Here is a 19,362-nt window from a genome sequence, read left to right as displayed (position 1 = left end):
CAGTCTTTGTTAAGAAAAAATGTCTGCTTGAAAACTTAAAAACAATAAAAGTATGTCATGCTTATATTACCATGATGTGTTGCTCAATTTTACACTATAGTTTTAGCCCCAGGGGGAAATAATAAATCCCAGAAATCCTTCCAAATGCAAAGTGCTCTCTCTCTCTCTCTCTCTCTCTCTCTCTCTCTCTCCACCTCCCTCCCTCCCTCTCTCTCTCTCTTTCTCTCTCCCCAGAACAAACTCTGAAACTATTGATCTGTCTCAGCGGAAACATCTCATCCTCCCTGCTGAATTGCTGCTCACGAGAATTGCTGCTTTCCCTATTAAAACAAATTAAATCTATTATGATTCCCTCTCACCCACCGTTTTTAAAGAACCGCCGCTAATTTAATTAATAGTGCTGTTGAATAAGTCAGGGTAGTAATACTAAATAAGAGGAGAGGAAAAAGAGAGGAAAGAGCCAGATAGAGACAGAGAAAGAAGTGGGAAGAGGGTGGACTCCTGCTGTGCACAGTCAGCTCGCTCCAGAATTCCGGGATGTTCTCCAGCTCCAGTTTGTTAGGTGAACAATGGCCACCTATGTTTCCATAGGGACTGGGGCTTCTGGGAAATCTTCATGAGCGCTACTCAGTGTGGCACACAATCAGCCACACAGATCAAGCCACTCAAGTAGAGAGGAGATCTAACAACAGGAGTGGAACCCGATGTGCTCTTCTGCTGTTGTAGCCCATCCACCACAAGGTCTGACATTCCGAGATGCTTTTCTGCTCCCCATGGATGTTTGAGTGGTTTAAAATACTACTACTGACCTATAAAGTACTAAACGGTCTTGCGCCACAGCACCTAAGCAAATTTTTGGTCTTCCCTTGTCCACCATGCCTACTTAGATCAGAAGGTGCAGGCTATTTTTCGGTACATAGTGAAGGCTACAGCAGGGGGAAGAGCTTTCTCTTACAAAGCCCCACAGTTATGGACCAGCCTTCCAGTTAGTGTTCGGGACTCAAACACAGTCTCAGTGTCTAGGCTGAAAACATATTTGTTTACTCAAGCTTACCATGAGTAGACTTCCTTTTACACAAAGTACACAGTCTTACTTAACAATTTCTCCCTTTCTTTACCTCCCTCTCCCTCTCTCCTTCTGTCGAGAAACACATGATTTTATGGAGTTGCAAGTGATCCTGACCCTTTCTGCACTCCGGACCTGCCTGATCCATTCAGATGCCCTACCTCTGGATGGAGCTCTCATCAACTGAAGGCTACAGCCTGGAGATTGCTTAGGATGGTGTCACTTGAAGTACCATGGAAATGGTTTTGGACCTCAATACAACATGGACATTCTCGCTGTGGTTGCTGGGACTACGGTTGCTGCTACGGTCTTGAGACTGCAATTGCCACATGCAGTTTTGCACTCAGGTCTCCTTTGGTGAACAGTGGACTAGTTCAACAAACAGACTTCATATAAAAACCATAATGAACTTTCTTTTACTTTCACACTATCTGTTGTTAACCAGATGACGACGGGTTCCCTTCTGAGTCTGGTTCCTCTCAAGGTTTCTTCCTCATAACATCTTAGGGAGTTTTTCCTTACCACCATAGCCACCGGCTTGCTCAATAGGGATAAATTCACACACTTAAAATCTGTATCCTGTGTTTATATGTTTCTGTAAAGCTGCTTTGAGGCAATGTCCATTGTTAAACGCGCTATACAAATAAAATTGAATTGAATTGAATTGGTTGTTTGACTTACCATAGCCATTCCCCCTGACCTTTCTGATCAACAAGGTGGTTCAGCCCGCAGAACTACTGCTCACTAGATGTTCTTTTGTTTGTTTCTTTTTGCTTGACCTGTATCTACATGATTTGATACATTGTGCTGTTGCCACATGATTGACTGACTAGATAATTGCATGAATGAGCATGTCCAAGTAATAAAATGGCCAGTGAGTGTATATTCTTTCCATTTTTTTAACAATAGATTTAAAGGTGCGACTGTTTTTGGCATATGTGGTCTATTGTTGAGACCAATTTATCTAAATATTAGATGAGTGTTGTGCAGTTGTCAGGTGATTATTATAGTTTGGTTGCTGTGATAGGTTGTATATGCTCAATAGCTTTAAAATGATTATGTCACTCAGTCAGTACGTTTACATGGACAGCAATCAGTGCATTTACATGGACAACAATAATCCGATATTAACCAGATTAAGATGATACTCTGATTAAGAAACTACCATTTAAACAGCGATTATTGATGACCTTAAGCCGATTAAAGTCATACTAGAAGTAAACACAAATCGAATTAAGACGTGGAGTATTCCTGTTTTATTCGCTTTATCGAAGTACATTATAGACATGTACACACCTTAATCACACTATTAACATTTTGCGACAGGACGCGTACACACACTGCAGTGCTCAACCGTTTGCAAACAGGAGAGCGTCCGTAACCGTGTACTTACCTACTATATAGTGGGTGTATTTCGGCTACTATATAGTAGTTAAGTACGTTGTTTTGGACGCAGCCCGTGGCTTCAAGCAGTCGTCTATGTGCTTGTACAGCATGACAAATAATTAACGGCACTTGAAGCATTCGTAAAAATTTTGAATTAAAACAAACTGTATACGGTACCATAACGAAGACCAACTGTATGTCGAGAAGTTGGACGGCATGACGTGTGCCGTTAATCGATCTATGTTCTATAACATGTAAAACGGGAACATGAAAGGAGTATTCTAAAAGCGACTCATATAAACACCTTAATCACAATATTATCTTACTCAGAATAAGATCAATAATTAGATTACTGCTGTCCATGTAAACGTAGTCAGTGAATCATCATCGAGTCCAGGTGTGTTCAATATAAAGTCCAAAACAAAAAAAAGGAAGTCTGAAAGTCCAGCTGTTAGACATTAATAAACGATCAGTGTTCACTTTGATTTGTGATTTGAAACAGAAGTGACAAAATGGATAGAAAGCCAAGAATAAGCTTAGAAGACTGTGGGGACATTGTTGTGTTGAGATCGGAAGGATATTCACAACAAGACATTGCTGTTTGAGTTATTGGTTAGTTATGCGGTTGCGAAATGTTGAATTTCAAACAGATGTGCCATCTTTTATAATCCAGGACAGCGCTGACACAAAGCCGAATGAAATAAGAGACTCCATACTGGCAGCAAGAATCAGGGAGAAAGTGTCTTGCATCTGGTTTATCCATTATGGGAAAACCTAAAAGGCTAAAGAAACCAGGAAAAGGTGAAAGAGTACAAACTAACAGGCTTTTGTTCTTTTCCAAGAGTCAATGAGGACTTTTGGGGCATTAACAACAAAGTGAAAGCGCCAGTTCTCATGTCACAAGCTTATTAAATGTGTGAAGTGGAAAGATATTGCTCTAAGCTACAGATTGTTTCTCTCCTCAGTAAGAGGAGTGTTCAGCTCCTTGGAAAGGAATGTAAAGCAGGTTAACACAGGATGGCATGGGACATGTGAGCACAGGTTTCTGCCCGCTTACACAGCCGTCCCACACAAACTCAGCCTTTTTTCCTCCGCTGACAGGTATTTTTGTCTTTGAGCATGTCCTTCACGTGGCTTTAAACTAATTGCAGGCCACCTTGTGCTGAGAAGTTGAGAATAAAAGAACGGTTTTTGAATGAGAGACTGTTTCTGCGGGTACTAGAAAAGTGTGTAATGTAATGTTTATGCTCCACCTCTGACTGGTAAAAAAAACAAAAGGGTGGCATATATTGTTCATTTGATAAGCAAAGCATTATGGGTGAGAATCATCCGGAAAGTTAATCGTGTATAACGTATCATCACGTACAGTGCATCCGGAAAGTATTCACAGCACTTCACTTTTTCCACATTTTGTTATGTTACAGCCTTATTCCAAAATGAATTAAATGAATTATTTTCCTCAGAATTCTACAAACAATACGCCATAATGACAATGTGAAAGAAGTTTGTTTGAAATCTTTGCAAATTTATTAAAAATAAAAAACAAAAAAAGCACATGTACATAAATATTCACAGACTTTCCCATGACACTCAAGATTGAGCTCAGGTGCATCCTGTTTCCACTGATCATCCTTGAGATGTTTCTACAACTTGATTGGTCCACCTGTGGTAAATTCAGTTGATTGGACATGACTTGGAAAGGCAGACACCTATCTATATAAGGTCCCACAGTTAACAATGCATGTCAGAGCACAAACCAAGCAATGAAGTCCAAGGAATTGTCTGTAGACCTCTGAGACAGGATTGTATGGAGGGACAGATCTGGGGAAGGGTACAGAAAAATTTCTGCAGCATTGAAGGTCCTAATGAGCACAGTGGCCTCCATCATCCATAAATGGAAGAAGTTTGGAACCACCAGGACTCTTCCTAGAGCTGGCCGCCCGGCCAAACTGAGTGATCGGGGGAGAAGGGCCTTAGTCAGGGAGGTGACCAAAAACCCTATGGCCACTCTGACAGAGCTCCAGCGTGTCTCTGTGGAGAGAGGAGAACCTTCCAGAAGAACAACCATCTCTGCAGCACTGAGAGTCCTGCAAAGAAGAATGGGAGAAACTGCCCATGTGCCAAGCTTGTAGCATCATACTCAAAAAGACTTGAGGCTGTAATTGGTGCCAAAGGTGCTTCAATAAATTATTGAGCAAAGGCTGTGAATACTTAGTACATGTGTTTTTATTTTTATTTTTAATAAACTTGCAAAGATTTCAAACAAACTTCTTTCATGTTGTCATTATGGGGTATTGTTTGTAGAATTTTGAGGAAAATAATGAATTTAATTCATTTTGGAATAAGGCTGTAACATAACAAAATGTGGAAAAAGTGAAGCGCTGTGAATACTTTCCGGATGCACTGTATGATGCGCACGCACACACAGATCGACACGAACCATCTGCGCAATAAAAACAAATATACTGAGATGATAAAATGATCTTAAATTCTATCCATCCATTTTCACGAGGCAGGGGACACCCAGGGCAGGGCACAATCGCACAATACAAAAATGCGACACACACTGGGCAGAGGCAGGATTTGTACCTACAACCTTGGAAGTGCGAGGCAAACGTGCTAACCATTAAGCCACCATGCCTCAGCAAGCTGAAATTCCCATTTAAAATAATGCATGTGCTCATCTGCAGAGTGGTTGCGCACTCCCACGCAAAACACAACCGCAATTTATAGCGTAGTTGTGTAGGAATGGAACATACTGAATTTATATCCCAGTTGTGTACAAAAAATAAATAAATGAACTGTAAAAATGTCCACAAAAAGATAAACAAGTAAGAAGAAGAAAAAGAAGAGGATGAAGAAGGAGAAAATAACTGCCATCGTTATCATCATCATCATAATTAATTGTCAAATAATTTACCTAAGAGGAATTTAATAGAAGACTAATTTATTTATTTTATTGCATATTTTATTTGCTGATATCGCATACAGTTATTTTACAGTTTAAAAATGACAGCGGGTGGAACTACCTGGGGACATGGGGCAAATGTATCTAATATTTCTTATTATGAGATTATTATAAATCAAATACAAGATTATTCAGCCAGTTTTTTGTTGCTTTGACACATTTAAAGCTTTACATTTGAATTAAACAATACTATTTCAAGATGTCATTTTGTTGCAGTATAAACAAAAGATTCTATAAAAGATTTGGGGGAAAGTAGATGATTAGGTTCATGCCATGCTTCAATATCTTTCAGAATTGAAAAAAAAACCTTCAGTAGTGAAAGTTTTATACAGTAATTGGGTAACAACCCAGACGTCAGGCTGAATTTATAGCCAAGCTGTATAACATAAGACTTATTAGGACTCACTGTTCTAGCAAATGACATAAAGTACAAAGGACAGGTTGCACTGTTAAATCAGTTGACAGCACACACACAGTGCACAGTGCCAATGTCAAAAAAGCAAATGACATTTACTGTTCATATTTCTTTACCCTTGTTCAGTCAGCAGAAGTCAGAGGATAAAGTTAGGGCTGGATAGACAGCATGGCTTATGAGTAGAAACAGGATAGCTGGAATTCCTTCCACCTATGGCATGTCCTTAATCTCGTTATCCGCTAGAGTATGAAGTCTGTGTTCCTGATAAACCACCACCCAAAGCTGTACTACAACTATCTATCCCTGTCTCTCTCTCTCTTATTTCCCTCTTCTCACTGTTGCTCGGAGATGCTCCGCAGCATGCACTTACTATCGACTTGTCCTGTCAATCACACACTTTGCCTACAAACACATATATAACCTCAGTAGTAGCAAATAGATAAGATAAAGCTTCTTTTTTTAATCATGACAGGAAGACAGAGCGAACTTTCATTATCTCAGGATGTGTTGTGTCAAAAATGATAGGTGCTCATTACAACAGCAGAAGGCTGAGGAAAGACGGCCTGGCCCAAGTTAGACTGCATTTTTTCATGCAATCATTGTGGAACCTGGAGTCTGTCCCAGAAGCACTGAGTATGAGGTGAGGATACACTCCGGATGAAACGCCAGCCTATCACAGGCTACTATGCACATGTTTGTTTAGACACACTATCACACCTAGGGGCAATTTAAAGTAGTCAGTCCAAGTGTGAGGGGTGCAGGGAAACCGGGGAATCTGAGGGAAACCCATGCAGACACGTGGAGAACATGCAAAACTCCACCCAAGCTCAGGATCAAACGAAGGACCCTGGAGCTGTGAGACAGCAAAGTTACCCTAATAAAGTTAAGAAACAAATAGAAAGAAAAAATATCTTAGCAAGTGAAATGACTGAATTTATAGAATATATTGAATCTCGAATAAAGGAAAATGTCATTCTTCTCACTGTGAGGTGCATGGCTATCATGATAAAACCTAAAAAATATCAAAAATGAGAACTAAACCAGTCCAGAAAGCCCTCCATATACGATGCCTATTCATGAAAGTGATCTCAGAGAGATCTGGGTTCATTTCTTAAAGCAAAGGTATGTGCGTACCAACTGGGTGGAAAGTAATATTACGAACAAATCATGAAACACAACTGAATTAAATGAACTATTCATGAAAAATTTGGTTGAATGAGTAGGAGATTGAATTTATAATTTAATTTATAAAAAACTGAACTGAATAAATATTGCTATTTTAAGAAAGGGGCACAGTGGCTTAGTGGTTAACACGCTTGGCTCACACCTCCAGGTTTGAGACTTCGATTCCCGTCGTGGCCCTGTGTGTGCGGAGTTTGCATGTTCTCCCAGTGCTTTGGGGGATTCTTCCGGGTACTGCGGTTTCCTTCCCCAGTCCAAAGACATGCATTGTAGGCTGATTGACATGTCCAGAAGTGTCTGCAGTGTGTGAATGTGTGTGTTATTGTGCCCTGCGATGGACTGGCACCCCGTCCAGGGCCTTGTGCCCCATGACCCCTGGGATAGGCTGCAGTCTCCCCGTGACCCGGTAAGGATAAGCGGTACAGAAAATGGCTAGGTGGATAGATGTTATTTTAAGGTTTTAACAATGAGTGTCACGTCTACGCCAGAATCGGTGTCGAACTACAGCTCCCAGAATGCAGCATGGCCTGGAAACATGGCGGCCAAGAAGTACTGGTGAGAACTGGTGCGTCCAAGTCATTTCAGAAAGATCGTAATTACGAGTTGAACGCACAGGAACGCCAGCACAAAGTCGTATTTATAAGTGGGAAACTTGCGAGTGGGATTTTCCTTGAGCCCAGAGTTTCTGAGTTGGGGGCATGTCAGTAAGAAAAGACGGTGGAATCAATGGATGTGTAGTTGATGGTAAATTTGTTGAAATTGAACGTTTACTCACCTCAGAAGCTGATTTCTGTTATTGTGTGTTTGATATATGTAGCACGTTATTGAAATACAAGTAAATAACTTAACAAGTCTTTGTCAGGCTTTTTTTATTTACAATAAAACAAGCTAATTTCCTGCACAAACCACAACAATGTTGTACAATTACAATATAACGTGTAATGATAAACTTTACAGTAGATTCATAAATTGATTAACTTTGTTCTTCATTTTCTAGAAGTGGAGTTAAAACACACCGCCATCTTGCTCCGACCAAAGTGACTCGAACACACCTGACGTCATTTGTTATGACTTCCCAACTCGTAAATACGACTTCCCAGGAGGACTTGAACGCACCATACAACACATCACCCTCTCAAACACTCTGACGTTCACATTGGACCGGTTACTGATTGCACACACCTGGACTCAATCACAATCGCACCCAAGCTCACAGTATATAAGCACTCTTAGCGCACACTAACATCCTGAAGCATATGTTTTGTGTTGATTGTCATCAGTTGGTTCCCAAGCTGTTGATTATTGGTTGTGATTGCGATTCTGGTTTCGTTATTTTTTTCCTGAAAATTTCTACTTGCTTTTGTCTGACCTTGTTCATGCTGTTTGTTGAGCACTTGATCTTTGCCTTGACCCTGTTTTTGAGTCTCATATTTGTTTTGATTGCCACGCTTGTTAAAAACCTGTCTACCTGCACATGCATCCTTGCTTGCTTACCTGATATACAGTGGGTAGTATGATCTAGGGAAAAGGGGAATACATATAGTTAAATACATATAAATTTTAGTTTATAAATAAAGTTTATAAAAAGGGTCAAATATGTTTTTAATTAGTTTTTATATATAAATATATAGCTTAGTGTATAAACTAATATACAGTATGTAAAAGCATTCTAAACTTTTTTTTTTTTTGGTGGTTTGTTTTTTTTTCGTGTTCAAATCAGAAATGCCCCAAAGTCAGATTTCAGTCAAATTTTAATAGCTTTGAGTAGCGAATACTTCTACATTCCACTCTAGCTAAAACATTTTTAACCATATGCCACAGTTGCACGTTCATTTTCTCAGGCCCCACTCTTTAATAGGTCTAAGAATAGCAATGGTTCTCTAAAGCACTGTGAGCAGCGGAGGCATAAAAATCCCATTAGCCGATACAAAGCTGGCAAGGTTTTGACCTGACACTGTAGCACTCTGCTTTAATGAAGTGGCCTGCTAGCGCTGAGCTAGCTCTAAAGCCATGAATAAACGCTGACTAGTAGAACAGCAAGGAAATGCACATAAAACCTTTTGAGAACTTAAAAATGCAACTATGCATGGTCAGTTGATATTTGTCCAGTGAATAAGTACAGAGGAATACTAGTAAATCAGGTTAACAGATAGAAAGATGTAGTAGAAGTTGTTAGCGTTCTGCTAAGCTGAAGGCTGAGGCTCTTCTCTATGCTAAATTATGAGAGTCTGGCGCTGTGCCGGGCCACTTGGTGAACACACTCAGCACCGGGCCAGGACAAGTACCCACTCCCAGAGGACAGCGTCTAATAAAAGACCCATTTAGGCCAAGGCTTAGAGAATGCCGTTGAGGGTAAGAGGGAGGGCTGCAGGAAAGGAAGATGAAAGAGTGATTCCGTCACATCCGCTTTATGAGGGACAACAAACTTTGTTTTGTCTGGACAGCTTTTAATATAAATGGCAAAGGACGGTCCTTAAAAGGACAGCCTCGTGCTGGGTGTCTGTTTCAAACGGTTAAATAGCTTTACACAAAGAGTTTGTTCGTTCCTGTTGTTAGCGACTCGGCACTGCTTTCCGCTTAAGTTAAAAGTACAACAATAAACAACTAGAGTATATTGAACATAGGACATCCAGAGGGTGAACTCCACCTAATTTTACAAAGTGGAACAAAACGAATGAGTTCAGCGAACGCACGACGTACGGTGCCATTTTGTTGGGCTGTATTCGAACGCCGTTTTGCCAAATTCATGACAGGAACGTAACCCAAACAGCCCTCGGTCGCGGGATTATTTTAATCATACACCTGCTAAGAATATATTTAAGGAAGAGTTTCAGTATACAAATGTACACACATACTTTCTCTCCTTTCATTATAATGTCTCGCAACGTCTATTCAGACAAAGATGAACGCACAGACACACACAAACACATAAGCTTAAAATGGTGCCAGGATGTAGGAAGGGAGTTCACAGAGAATGGGAAGGAAACAGTGGCTATCAGTACACTTCAAAGAGGATTACTGAGTGTGTACCATGCTTTAGGGGTATAATTTAATGCACACGGGTATGAAGGGAAACCTAATAATAGGGATGTGTTGTTTATGTTTTACATATGTTTCTGTGTGGGCTATTGCAAAGCTCTGAGCCTGAGACTAAGACATGGTGAGTCCTGGAAGGAAGAGTGAGGAAAAACATGAGAAAGGTTTGCAGTGAAGTCGACGATATGAAGGGCGAAGTGCTCTTTATTACACGCTGATGAAAGTCAGTCTTACCTGAGAGTGCGGTTCACACGGCCCGAGATGGAACATGAAAGAGAGGGGGAGAAAAAGAAACATACTGTTAAAAGCCTGAAACAGTGAAATAGGTAGGATTGTTTGACTAGCTACACAATAAGATGTACAGTCGGAGTGACAAAAATATCACATTACAATACTTCAAGACATCTTCACGTTACACGAAACGCCTCACGATGTATCGTTCTGCCAACAAGGTGCCAACAAGGATCTGAAGTCTATAGATTTTTGTAACATTTATTTTTTTTAAATGAAGTTAAATAATTGGTAACGTTTTTAATTTGCAATCTATTACTTGTTACCGAAAGTTTAAAAAAAAAGGATGAGAACAAAACTTAGCGAAGTGTATCATGATGTTATTATAATCACAATATCAAAAATCATATTGCCGTATTGCCCATCCCTAATGGATAACCTTTTAAATGCTTACTAGACTATCATATATATATATATATATATATATATATATATATATATATATATATATATATATATATACATACACCCTCTGAAAGTATTGGAACAGCAAGGCCAACTCTATTGTTTTTGCTATACATTGAAGACATTAATTCTTTAAACAATCAATTTAACAGGTCACACCTGGGCAGCTAGAAATACCTGTCAGCGACATGTTCCAATATTTTGAATCACTTGAAAAAAAATATGCGGGTTTAAACAAAAGCTGGTGTGTTCTAAGTTGTTTAAGACATCTAGATGTAAATATGAGGAAATACAAGCTGATCCATCGTCTCAAACTCAGATGTCGTCAATGTATAGCGATAAAAACAGAATTGTTCCAATACTTTCAGAGGGGAATGTGTTTTTATCTGCAGTGATTATCAGCAGAACCATTAGTGATTACGCCACTTCTTTGGCTCAGCAGAACATCAGATTATAAAGCAGATGAATCTTGGATACACTTTACACTCAGGACTGACAAAAGCAGCCATTTTGTCTCAGTTCAGCAGTGCGGCATAAGTATCCTGCCAAGTCTCTTCCTCTGTTCAGCCGCCGTCTATCAGCTCTTTGAAGCATACTAAAATATTTACAGCAAGAACAGATAAATGGGAGAGCTATATAATCCAGAAGGCAGAGCAGACACCTACATATTTATCAGGAGAGTACTATACACTGAAACCTACCCAACCTGGTGTATTTACATTTATTCATTTGGCTGAAACTTTTATGCAAAGCGTCCTACAATTGAGACAGGATACAACTCAGGAGTTGAGGGTTAAAGATCTTGCTCAAGGACCCAACAGAGGCAGTTGGGCCGTGCTCGCAGCCTTTCCGATCAGTAGTCCTTATCCACAGAGCTCTACAATACATCAATGGGGACTTTTTTAGAATCACTAAAATACTCAATGTATTATTTACTGATTTTAGAAGAGACAAAGTTGGAGTTAAGACCCTATATACTACAGCGCTGTTGAATTCTCGATTCTGATTGGTCAGAAGTTGTTGATCAGTTGCATATAACAGCCGCACAGTAGTTCTGGCTGTACAGTTTATATTAATGCACCACTTCTAATACATTATTGTATCTACAACGTGTCCCAAAAGTCTCCATAAATAGGAGATATATATATATATATATATATATATATATATATATATATATATATATATATATATATATATATTCCCACATAGCCTTTAAGAATGCCTTTGACAAAAAGAAGAATGCATTGAAACCATTCTCATGGCTGGATCGGGAAGCTGTCGCAAGGTTGCGATGGACTTTAACAGGAAACATGGCAAACACATCACACACGACACTGTTGCCAAACTTATTAACAAATTCAAAAAGACTGGAAGTGTTGCAGACCGACTGAGAAGTGGACGTCTACGAACATCCAGTGATGAAGGCACAACCGACATGGTGCTGGCAAACATACTCATAGACTTTTGGGACACCCTGTGACACCGATCGATTAATGACTGACACTTAGTAGTGCCTACTCAGCGTGGCTTAATGTCCCTTTCCAGAACCTTCAAACTAACTGTCCCTCAGTGGTGGAATGAACTTCCAACCTCAATCCGGACTCTGAATCTGTCACTATCTTCAAAAAACAGCTAAAGACCCACCTCTTCCGTGAACATGTAACTAACCCCTAAAACACCAACCCCACATTATCCATTAAAAAAAAAAAAAAAAAAAACCTATTTTTCTAGAACTCAATTAAAAAATCTTGCATGGTAGCACTACTTGTATTGTTCTCTACTACTCACTACTTTACTTGTATTTCCTCATTTGTAAGTCGTTTTTGGATAAAAGCGTCTGCTAAATGAATAAAAGTAAATGTAACAACTTGCACACTGATGCTCCACATAAACAGATAAAACATGTGTGTAATCAGTGACACAGTGAAGCTTTCTGTAAGAAGTTGTTTATTTGCATTCTTGGAAGGAGTCTCCAGTGTCTGAGGTAAAACTGTAAATTTAATGGGAAATCTGCAGCATGGACGGCTTACCATGACAAAATGAATATTTGTCTTATTACCTCTGTGAGACGATGGTGAAGGAACGAATGTTTATAGCTGTTATATCAAAAGTGATATGAGGAACCAACTTGTTTCACAACATTAAATGTAATTATAAATGGTTGAAAAATACGTGTCATTCTTTCAATAATAAAAGTTGGCTAATTGTTGTGGTATAAGAGGAAAAAACTTTTTCAGGACCTCGGGACATGCTATTATTGGAAAATAAACACACCACCTCATCGTTGATTTATTTTTCCTGAAAAAAAAAACCTCCATACTCAATTACACATACAAGATAGCTGCAGAATGCGGTTAAATAATTTTTTTTTTTTTAAGTCACGGTTTTGAAGCTGAAAAGAAAATCGATCCAGCATGTCAGTTCTGCATTTGAGTTTCTAAAGCATCAAAGCTTGATCCTGTATAAAGCACGATATGACCTGAGGCCCACAGCTCAAAGGAGTTCATAATACACTCAGGTGCTCGGGCCTCCATCCCAAGTGTGTGGGATGAAGGCTTACCCAAGTCTCCTTTTCACCCCATTTCCCTCAGTTTAAAGGAGCCGGATTATAAAGGTTCCCATTCTCAAACATGTATTAAAGAGAAGAGAGAGAAAAACGAGAAGGTAAAATGGTCTTCCATTATCAGGCAGCCGGAGCCATGATGACAAGATAACTGACACTGGGACTAGACAAGATGCTAGACAAAATACGTCTCTTCCACACCTGATCTCACCTTGATATCACATATGGCGGCATGCACGAGAGGCACTTGCTGATGTGATTCAATCTAGGTACTTCAACCTGAGACACACACACACACACACACACCTAAATCATGGAAAGATTATTATTGGGTAAAGAACCACGAATTGTGTTATTAGCACTAATTAAAGTGTAATTTTATGATAAATAATCTGATGGAAATGACCATGCTGTTGAAATGACAACAACATGTGGAGATAATCATACTGGTGGCCTTTCCCAGAAAAAAATATGGATCTTTCAGATCTTCCTCGCTTTTTGTTTGCTACTTAGTCATCTTGATAATGTAAAGTTGCAAAGGCTGTCATAATCTTATAACGTCACTGATCTGAAAACACTTCTGACAAAATCCAACTTGTTCTGACCAGGGTCATGCTGAATCCAGAGCCTATCCCGGGAACACTTTGTGGACACACACCCTGAATGGGAAGGCAGTCCATGACAAGACAAGTTAGTCACAGACAGTCCAGTTACTGGCATGTTTTTGTCTGATGGGAGGAAACTGGAGGGGGGTTTGAATCCCGCCTCTGCCCTGTGTGCATCGCGTTTACATGTTCTCCCCGTGCTTTGAGGGTTTCCTCGGGTACTCCAATGTCCTCACCCAGTCCAAAGACATGTATGATTGTCTAATTGGCATTTCCAAATTGTGTGTATGTAGTGTGTGATTGTGCCCTGCAATGAGTTGGCACCCTGTCCAGGGTGTCCCCTGCCTTGTGCCTCGAGTTCCCTGGAATAGGCCCCAGGCTCCCTGTGACCCTGTGTAGGATAATCAGTTCGGAAAATGGATGGATGGGAGGACACTGGAGAACCCAGAGGAAATCCACATAGACACCGGAAAAACATTTGAAACTCTGCAGACAGTAAACCGAGCTCAGGATAGAACCCTGGAGCTGTGAGGTGGCAGCACTACCTGCTGCACCACTGTAATGTTGTACTTGTTATTACTTAACGATCTGATCCATAAACATTTGAGTAACTAAGAAATTCTCTAATTGAATTTCGAGTTGTTGGAAGATTGCAAGCTCAAATCATGACAATGCCACAGCCATCTGTGGCCAGGACTCAAAAGAGCAGACTCTGTGCTTTCTGGGTAGAAGGGATAGTATACTCTTTCTCCCCTGTCAATCAAAGCAACACTAGCCAATCACAGGCATCTGTGAACTTGTGTATGCGGAAGAGGGCAGATCCTCCTGTAACACTGAATGTGCAGCAGTTTGAAAAGGTTAGCTTCACATGGAGGAAGCATGAGTTTCCCCCAGTCTCCCTGCTTTAGCTGTCGTGTGATAGGTGAATTGGCTAAGACCAAAGTGGGGAGAAATTAACACAAAAAAAAGATCCCCCCCTCCAAAAAAAAAAAAACATGAGTGATGTAGCACTGGTAGCACTAATTAATTACCAGCTGGCAAAGATGATTTACCAGCTCGACCAGCTCAGCATGTGTTTTGGCACCTGTTAGCTGGTCAGACCAAGCTGGGAATTTGTAGCAGGGAAAATATTCTAAAGCAACATCCATTCTACAATAATGAAGCTACTTTCTGCAAAAACCGACATGGGAAAAGATATATACGAGGCTGTTTAAGATGTGCCCATCTAAAAAGTAGGGAGTAAGCCCTGCGACTCCTGGGAAAACTGCAATGCAGCAGTCCATGCTGTAAATGCACTAAAAATAATCAGCAATCTTCATTAGAAGGAAAGCACTCAACCTTATTGAGATTCAGACGTGGGGTATGCCAGCACACAAAAAAGGAATTTATTGATTGCACTTAATGCAATAAGCATGCTGGGTCCAGCAGCCAATTGCATCTCTGTCCCTCTTGCTCTGGCTCTCTATCTTGTCAGTAAAAGACAGAGAGGGCCATATACTAAGGCTGGGTCTGAAACAAGACTTACTGTATGCTGCAGGAACAGGTCTACTCTTAATGAATACTGACTGCAAAGGACAGGAAAAAAAACCCCCTCAAAATACAGCCTGCCTCATGCACCCAGGAGCTTCACTCAGAGAAACTGAGCCACAAGAAAAAAAGTCTTTCCTGGTCAAATCAAATATGGCACAAAAAAAAAAAAAAACGGATTTGTGCTTCCTGTAATTAGTCGACGAGATTAATCAACAGCACCATCAAGGATCAGCCCCAAGCTATGCAAACATACTAATCATGATTAATTACTTGCCTTTTTAAAACTAGCCATAAAATGATTCCCTTGTTGTGGCGGTTATAAAATAGCAACGAGTGCATACAGGAGACGAAACTTAAATCCTGCAAATGCGAACGTGTATTATTGCCATCATTACGTATCAACTCGCTTGTAGTTTAAAGCAGGACCCGAAAAGAATTATGAGGTCTGAAACCCACACAACCATAACGAACACACTAATCCTGATGTTGAGGTTTCGTGTTCACGTCTTGTGGTCTTCCCAGCCAGACGCAGCTGCTGCCTCACTCTCGGCCGCAGAGCAATGAAAATAGAAAAGGAAAATAAATAAATGAGAGACATGTGGAGCGATCTGCTGCTGAGATCCATCAGGTTGTCTGAGAGCCATGTGTTCCTCTTTGCTTCCAGCTGGTCCTCCTCAAGGTCCAACACCTCCATCCTCTACTGTCTCATCGCACACACTCCCACACTCCCACACACACACTCCCACACACAAACTCCCACATGCACACACTCCCACACACACACACACACACACACACACACACACCCATACAGTCATGTGTTCTCTTGCACCTCTGTGAAAGTTTAACTAGTCAATGTAAAGTGTTAAAAGGAATGCGATGTATTTTTCCAGGCTTGAAATGAGGAAATGGTGGCAGACTGCATCCACCAACCCTCCACTTTTAGATCTTATATAACATTTACCACCAGCTGGACCACACATGTATAGCATGCATTAAGAGTCTATTCTGAAATGAATCAGAATTTGTAATAAAGCATAGCAAGGGGACGGGCTAGAGAAAAATCAGCATCCTTATGAAAAGGCGCAGCCGGAAGACACTTTCCTTTTCTTCTCGCTAGGATGTTTGGACAGGACAAAACACGAGAAAGCAAAAATGATTAATGCTGAGTGAAATTCAGCCTCTAGACTCAGGAAGCCCTAAATCAAAACCGGCGTTTTGCTTTCAACAGCCGAGTTAATGAAAATTATGAGAGCGGCGGCGGCCTTCACAGAGGGAATGACACACTGAACACACTGACTGCCAGTTTCACTTTTGGAGGCCAAACTTTACAAAGTGAGTTATTAATGTTTTAATGTTTAATGTTAGAGTACAAGGAAAGAGTTGCTCATTCTATAAGGAACACTCCACACTGAAACACATTAAAGTGTACCGCTTCTGTACCACTTATCCTACACAGGTTTGCAGGAAGCCTGGAGCCAATCCCAGGAGACTTGGGGCACAGGGCAGGGGATACACTGGACGCGGAGCCAACCCATCGCAGGGCACAATCTAACATACATACATGTAATACACTCACACACCCGTTCACAGTCAGTGTACAACGCATGTCTTTGGACTGGGGGAGGAAACTGGAATACTTGGAGGACACACCCAAAGCACAGGGAGAACACGCAAACTCCATGCACACAAAGCAGAGGTGGGACTCGAACCGCTGACAATTGAGGTGCGAGGCAAACGTGTTACATGTTACAAAATATTTGTGATGTGCTTTGTTGCTAATCTGTTAGTTGGTGCTCTATTTTCATTATTCCTATAAGTTACAATGCTGTTTTAACAAAACAAAAAAATGTAAACGATCTGAGACATAAGGGATAATAATCAGATTTTGCTGTTTGCTTTTAAAAACAAACAAGTAGCGCTGCAACGACTAATCGATAAAAGCGATAATAACTGATTATGAAAATCGTTTCGACGAATCTCATTATCGATTAGTCAGTCTGCGCGCGACACGCAGCGCGTTTACTCACTGCGTTATTTCTGTTTTCCGAAAACTTTAATGGAATTCAATTTGTGCCAAAAGTATTGAACATAGGTTTTCAAAAAACGAACACAAATTTACAATAAGAAAGAGAAGAACAAACACTCTGAAACTAAAAACAGTGAACTCAGTGGCAAAACTATAACATGGTCTTCATATAAATAGCGTTCTTTGTTAACAGTTTACTAAGCTTCGTTTTCACTAATCGTGGTTTATTAATGCGATGCCAGAGTTTTCGTTTACGCTCTGCAAGTTTACATTCGCCATTCTGACACAAACCTCTCGTGTGGGCGGAGCTTGACAGCGATTTACTCTCATTGGCTAGTGAGATTTAGATCAACAGCTCCCTGACAAGGAAGTAGAGACTTCAGCATCACGAATTTTGGAGAGCGTTATGGATGAAGTTTTCTGTACAGTTATAGTGTTTGTCCTTGGTAGTGGAAATTACTCTGTAGTGGGATAGACTCCAAGTTCCCCGTGACCCTGCAGGATAAGCAGTATAGAAAATGGATGGATGGATGATAATCACCTTTGCAACACATTTGCATTGGGTTTTACGTGCTTGTAGGCGATGTTCAGGGATGTTCATCTCCTGAGATGTGAGAGAAGACTAATAAAAGTCAGTCACTGTGCAAACACACACCCATGTAAAACTCTGTGCGAGCATTATTTTAGGCACTCAGTCTATAAAGAAGCCCATCTGGCCATGCCTCACTATGAAACACTACAAATGTGGCATACATACAGTACTTTTGTGTGTGTTTTAGTGAAGACCAGTGCTGTTATGTGATGGCATGTATGTGCAAGTAGGTTTTTTCTTTCTTTAGATCACAGAAGGTCAATTCAAAAACAGATGTGAGAACTAGACACTAATTCAATATGAGCATGGCCGATTCTTCGCCGCCACAATACAATCAGGTGTTACACCTGAACGTGAAATACACCTCGATGTTTCTGGACTCTCTTCAAAAGAAAAAGTGTGCTGTTCAAACATTCATTTTTGTTATCCAGAATGATAGTATGTATAGTGTGACTTCTGTTAAACCACATTAGAGCTCACTAGGGCTTTAAAAGAAAGCCATATAGAAGCATTATTCAATCAGAAAAGCTTACTACTGCTGAACAAAACCGCCTACTGGCACTCTTTGTGATTTTTTGTTTTCAATTTTAGTTTTTTTTTTCCCTCCTAACCTACAGCACACTGTAATAAGCCACAAAATAGCAACATCTGGACTAAAAATGTACAATTACTGGTGATTTTATGACTGATAACAATATTATTCACATAATCCAATAATATAAAGGGCTGTCTTTAACCGTGTTACATTAAGAGGCTGGCAATGGACTTTCATTTTATATTGCAGGGTTTGACACAGACGCAATATGCAGCAATGTCAAATATTGCCCACATCACAAAGTCCTACCTATTACTATTATAAATCTGTACAAGCACACTTAGTATGAATCCAATTAAAATGAGAATATATCTGTTGTAGCCCAGACTGTGATCAGTTGGGGTTAGCACGTTTTCTGCGCACCTCTGGGGTTGGGGTGTTTATGTACGCATAGTTTGTATGTCCTCCCTGTGCTTCGGGGGTTTCCTCCGGGTACTCCGGTGTACTCCTCAGTCCAAAGACTGAGACCGTTGTAGGCTGATTGGCATTTCCAAATTGTCCGTAGTGTGTGAATGTGTGTGGGATTGTGCCCTGCGATGGGTTAGTGTCCTCCGCCTTGTGCCCTAGGTTCCATTGGATGGGCTCCAGGGTCCCCACAACCCTGCATGGGATAATCAGAAAATGGATGGATGGATGGATGGATGGATGGATATATATATATATATATATATATATATATATATATATATATATATA

The 19,362-nt window shown here is 40.3% G+C and overlaps 1 protein-coding gene across 4 annotated transcripts in view; it reads right to left on the bottom strand.

Moving 5' to 3' along the window:
- agrn (agrin) overlaps positions 1-19,362 on the bottom strand; it is a 271,614-nt gene that overhangs the window by 216,054 nt on the left and 36,198 nt on the right. For 2 of the 4 annotated variants that reach the window (XM_053686553.1, XM_053686556.1), the window contains exon 3: positions 8,512-8,535. The exons of the other annotated variants lie outside the window; for them this stretch is intronic. In XM_053686553.1, the coding sequence (XP_053542528.1) occupies positions 8,512-8,535 (24 nt within the window). The remainder of the gene's footprint in view (positions 1-8,511; positions 8,536-19,362) is intronic. 4 annotated transcript variants of the gene reach the window in all.

The sequence above is a fragment of the Ictalurus punctatus genome, chromosome 15 (genome assembly GCF_001660625.3).
Source record: "Ictalurus punctatus breed USDA103 chromosome 15, Coco_2.0, whole genome shotgun sequence".
Classification (NCBI taxonomy): domain Eukaryota; kingdom Metazoa; phylum Chordata; class Actinopteri; order Siluriformes; family Ictaluridae; genus Ictalurus; species Ictalurus punctatus.
The sequence above is the reverse complement of the archived record's forward strand: the minus strand, read 5'-3'. Positions and strand labels throughout refer to the sequence as shown.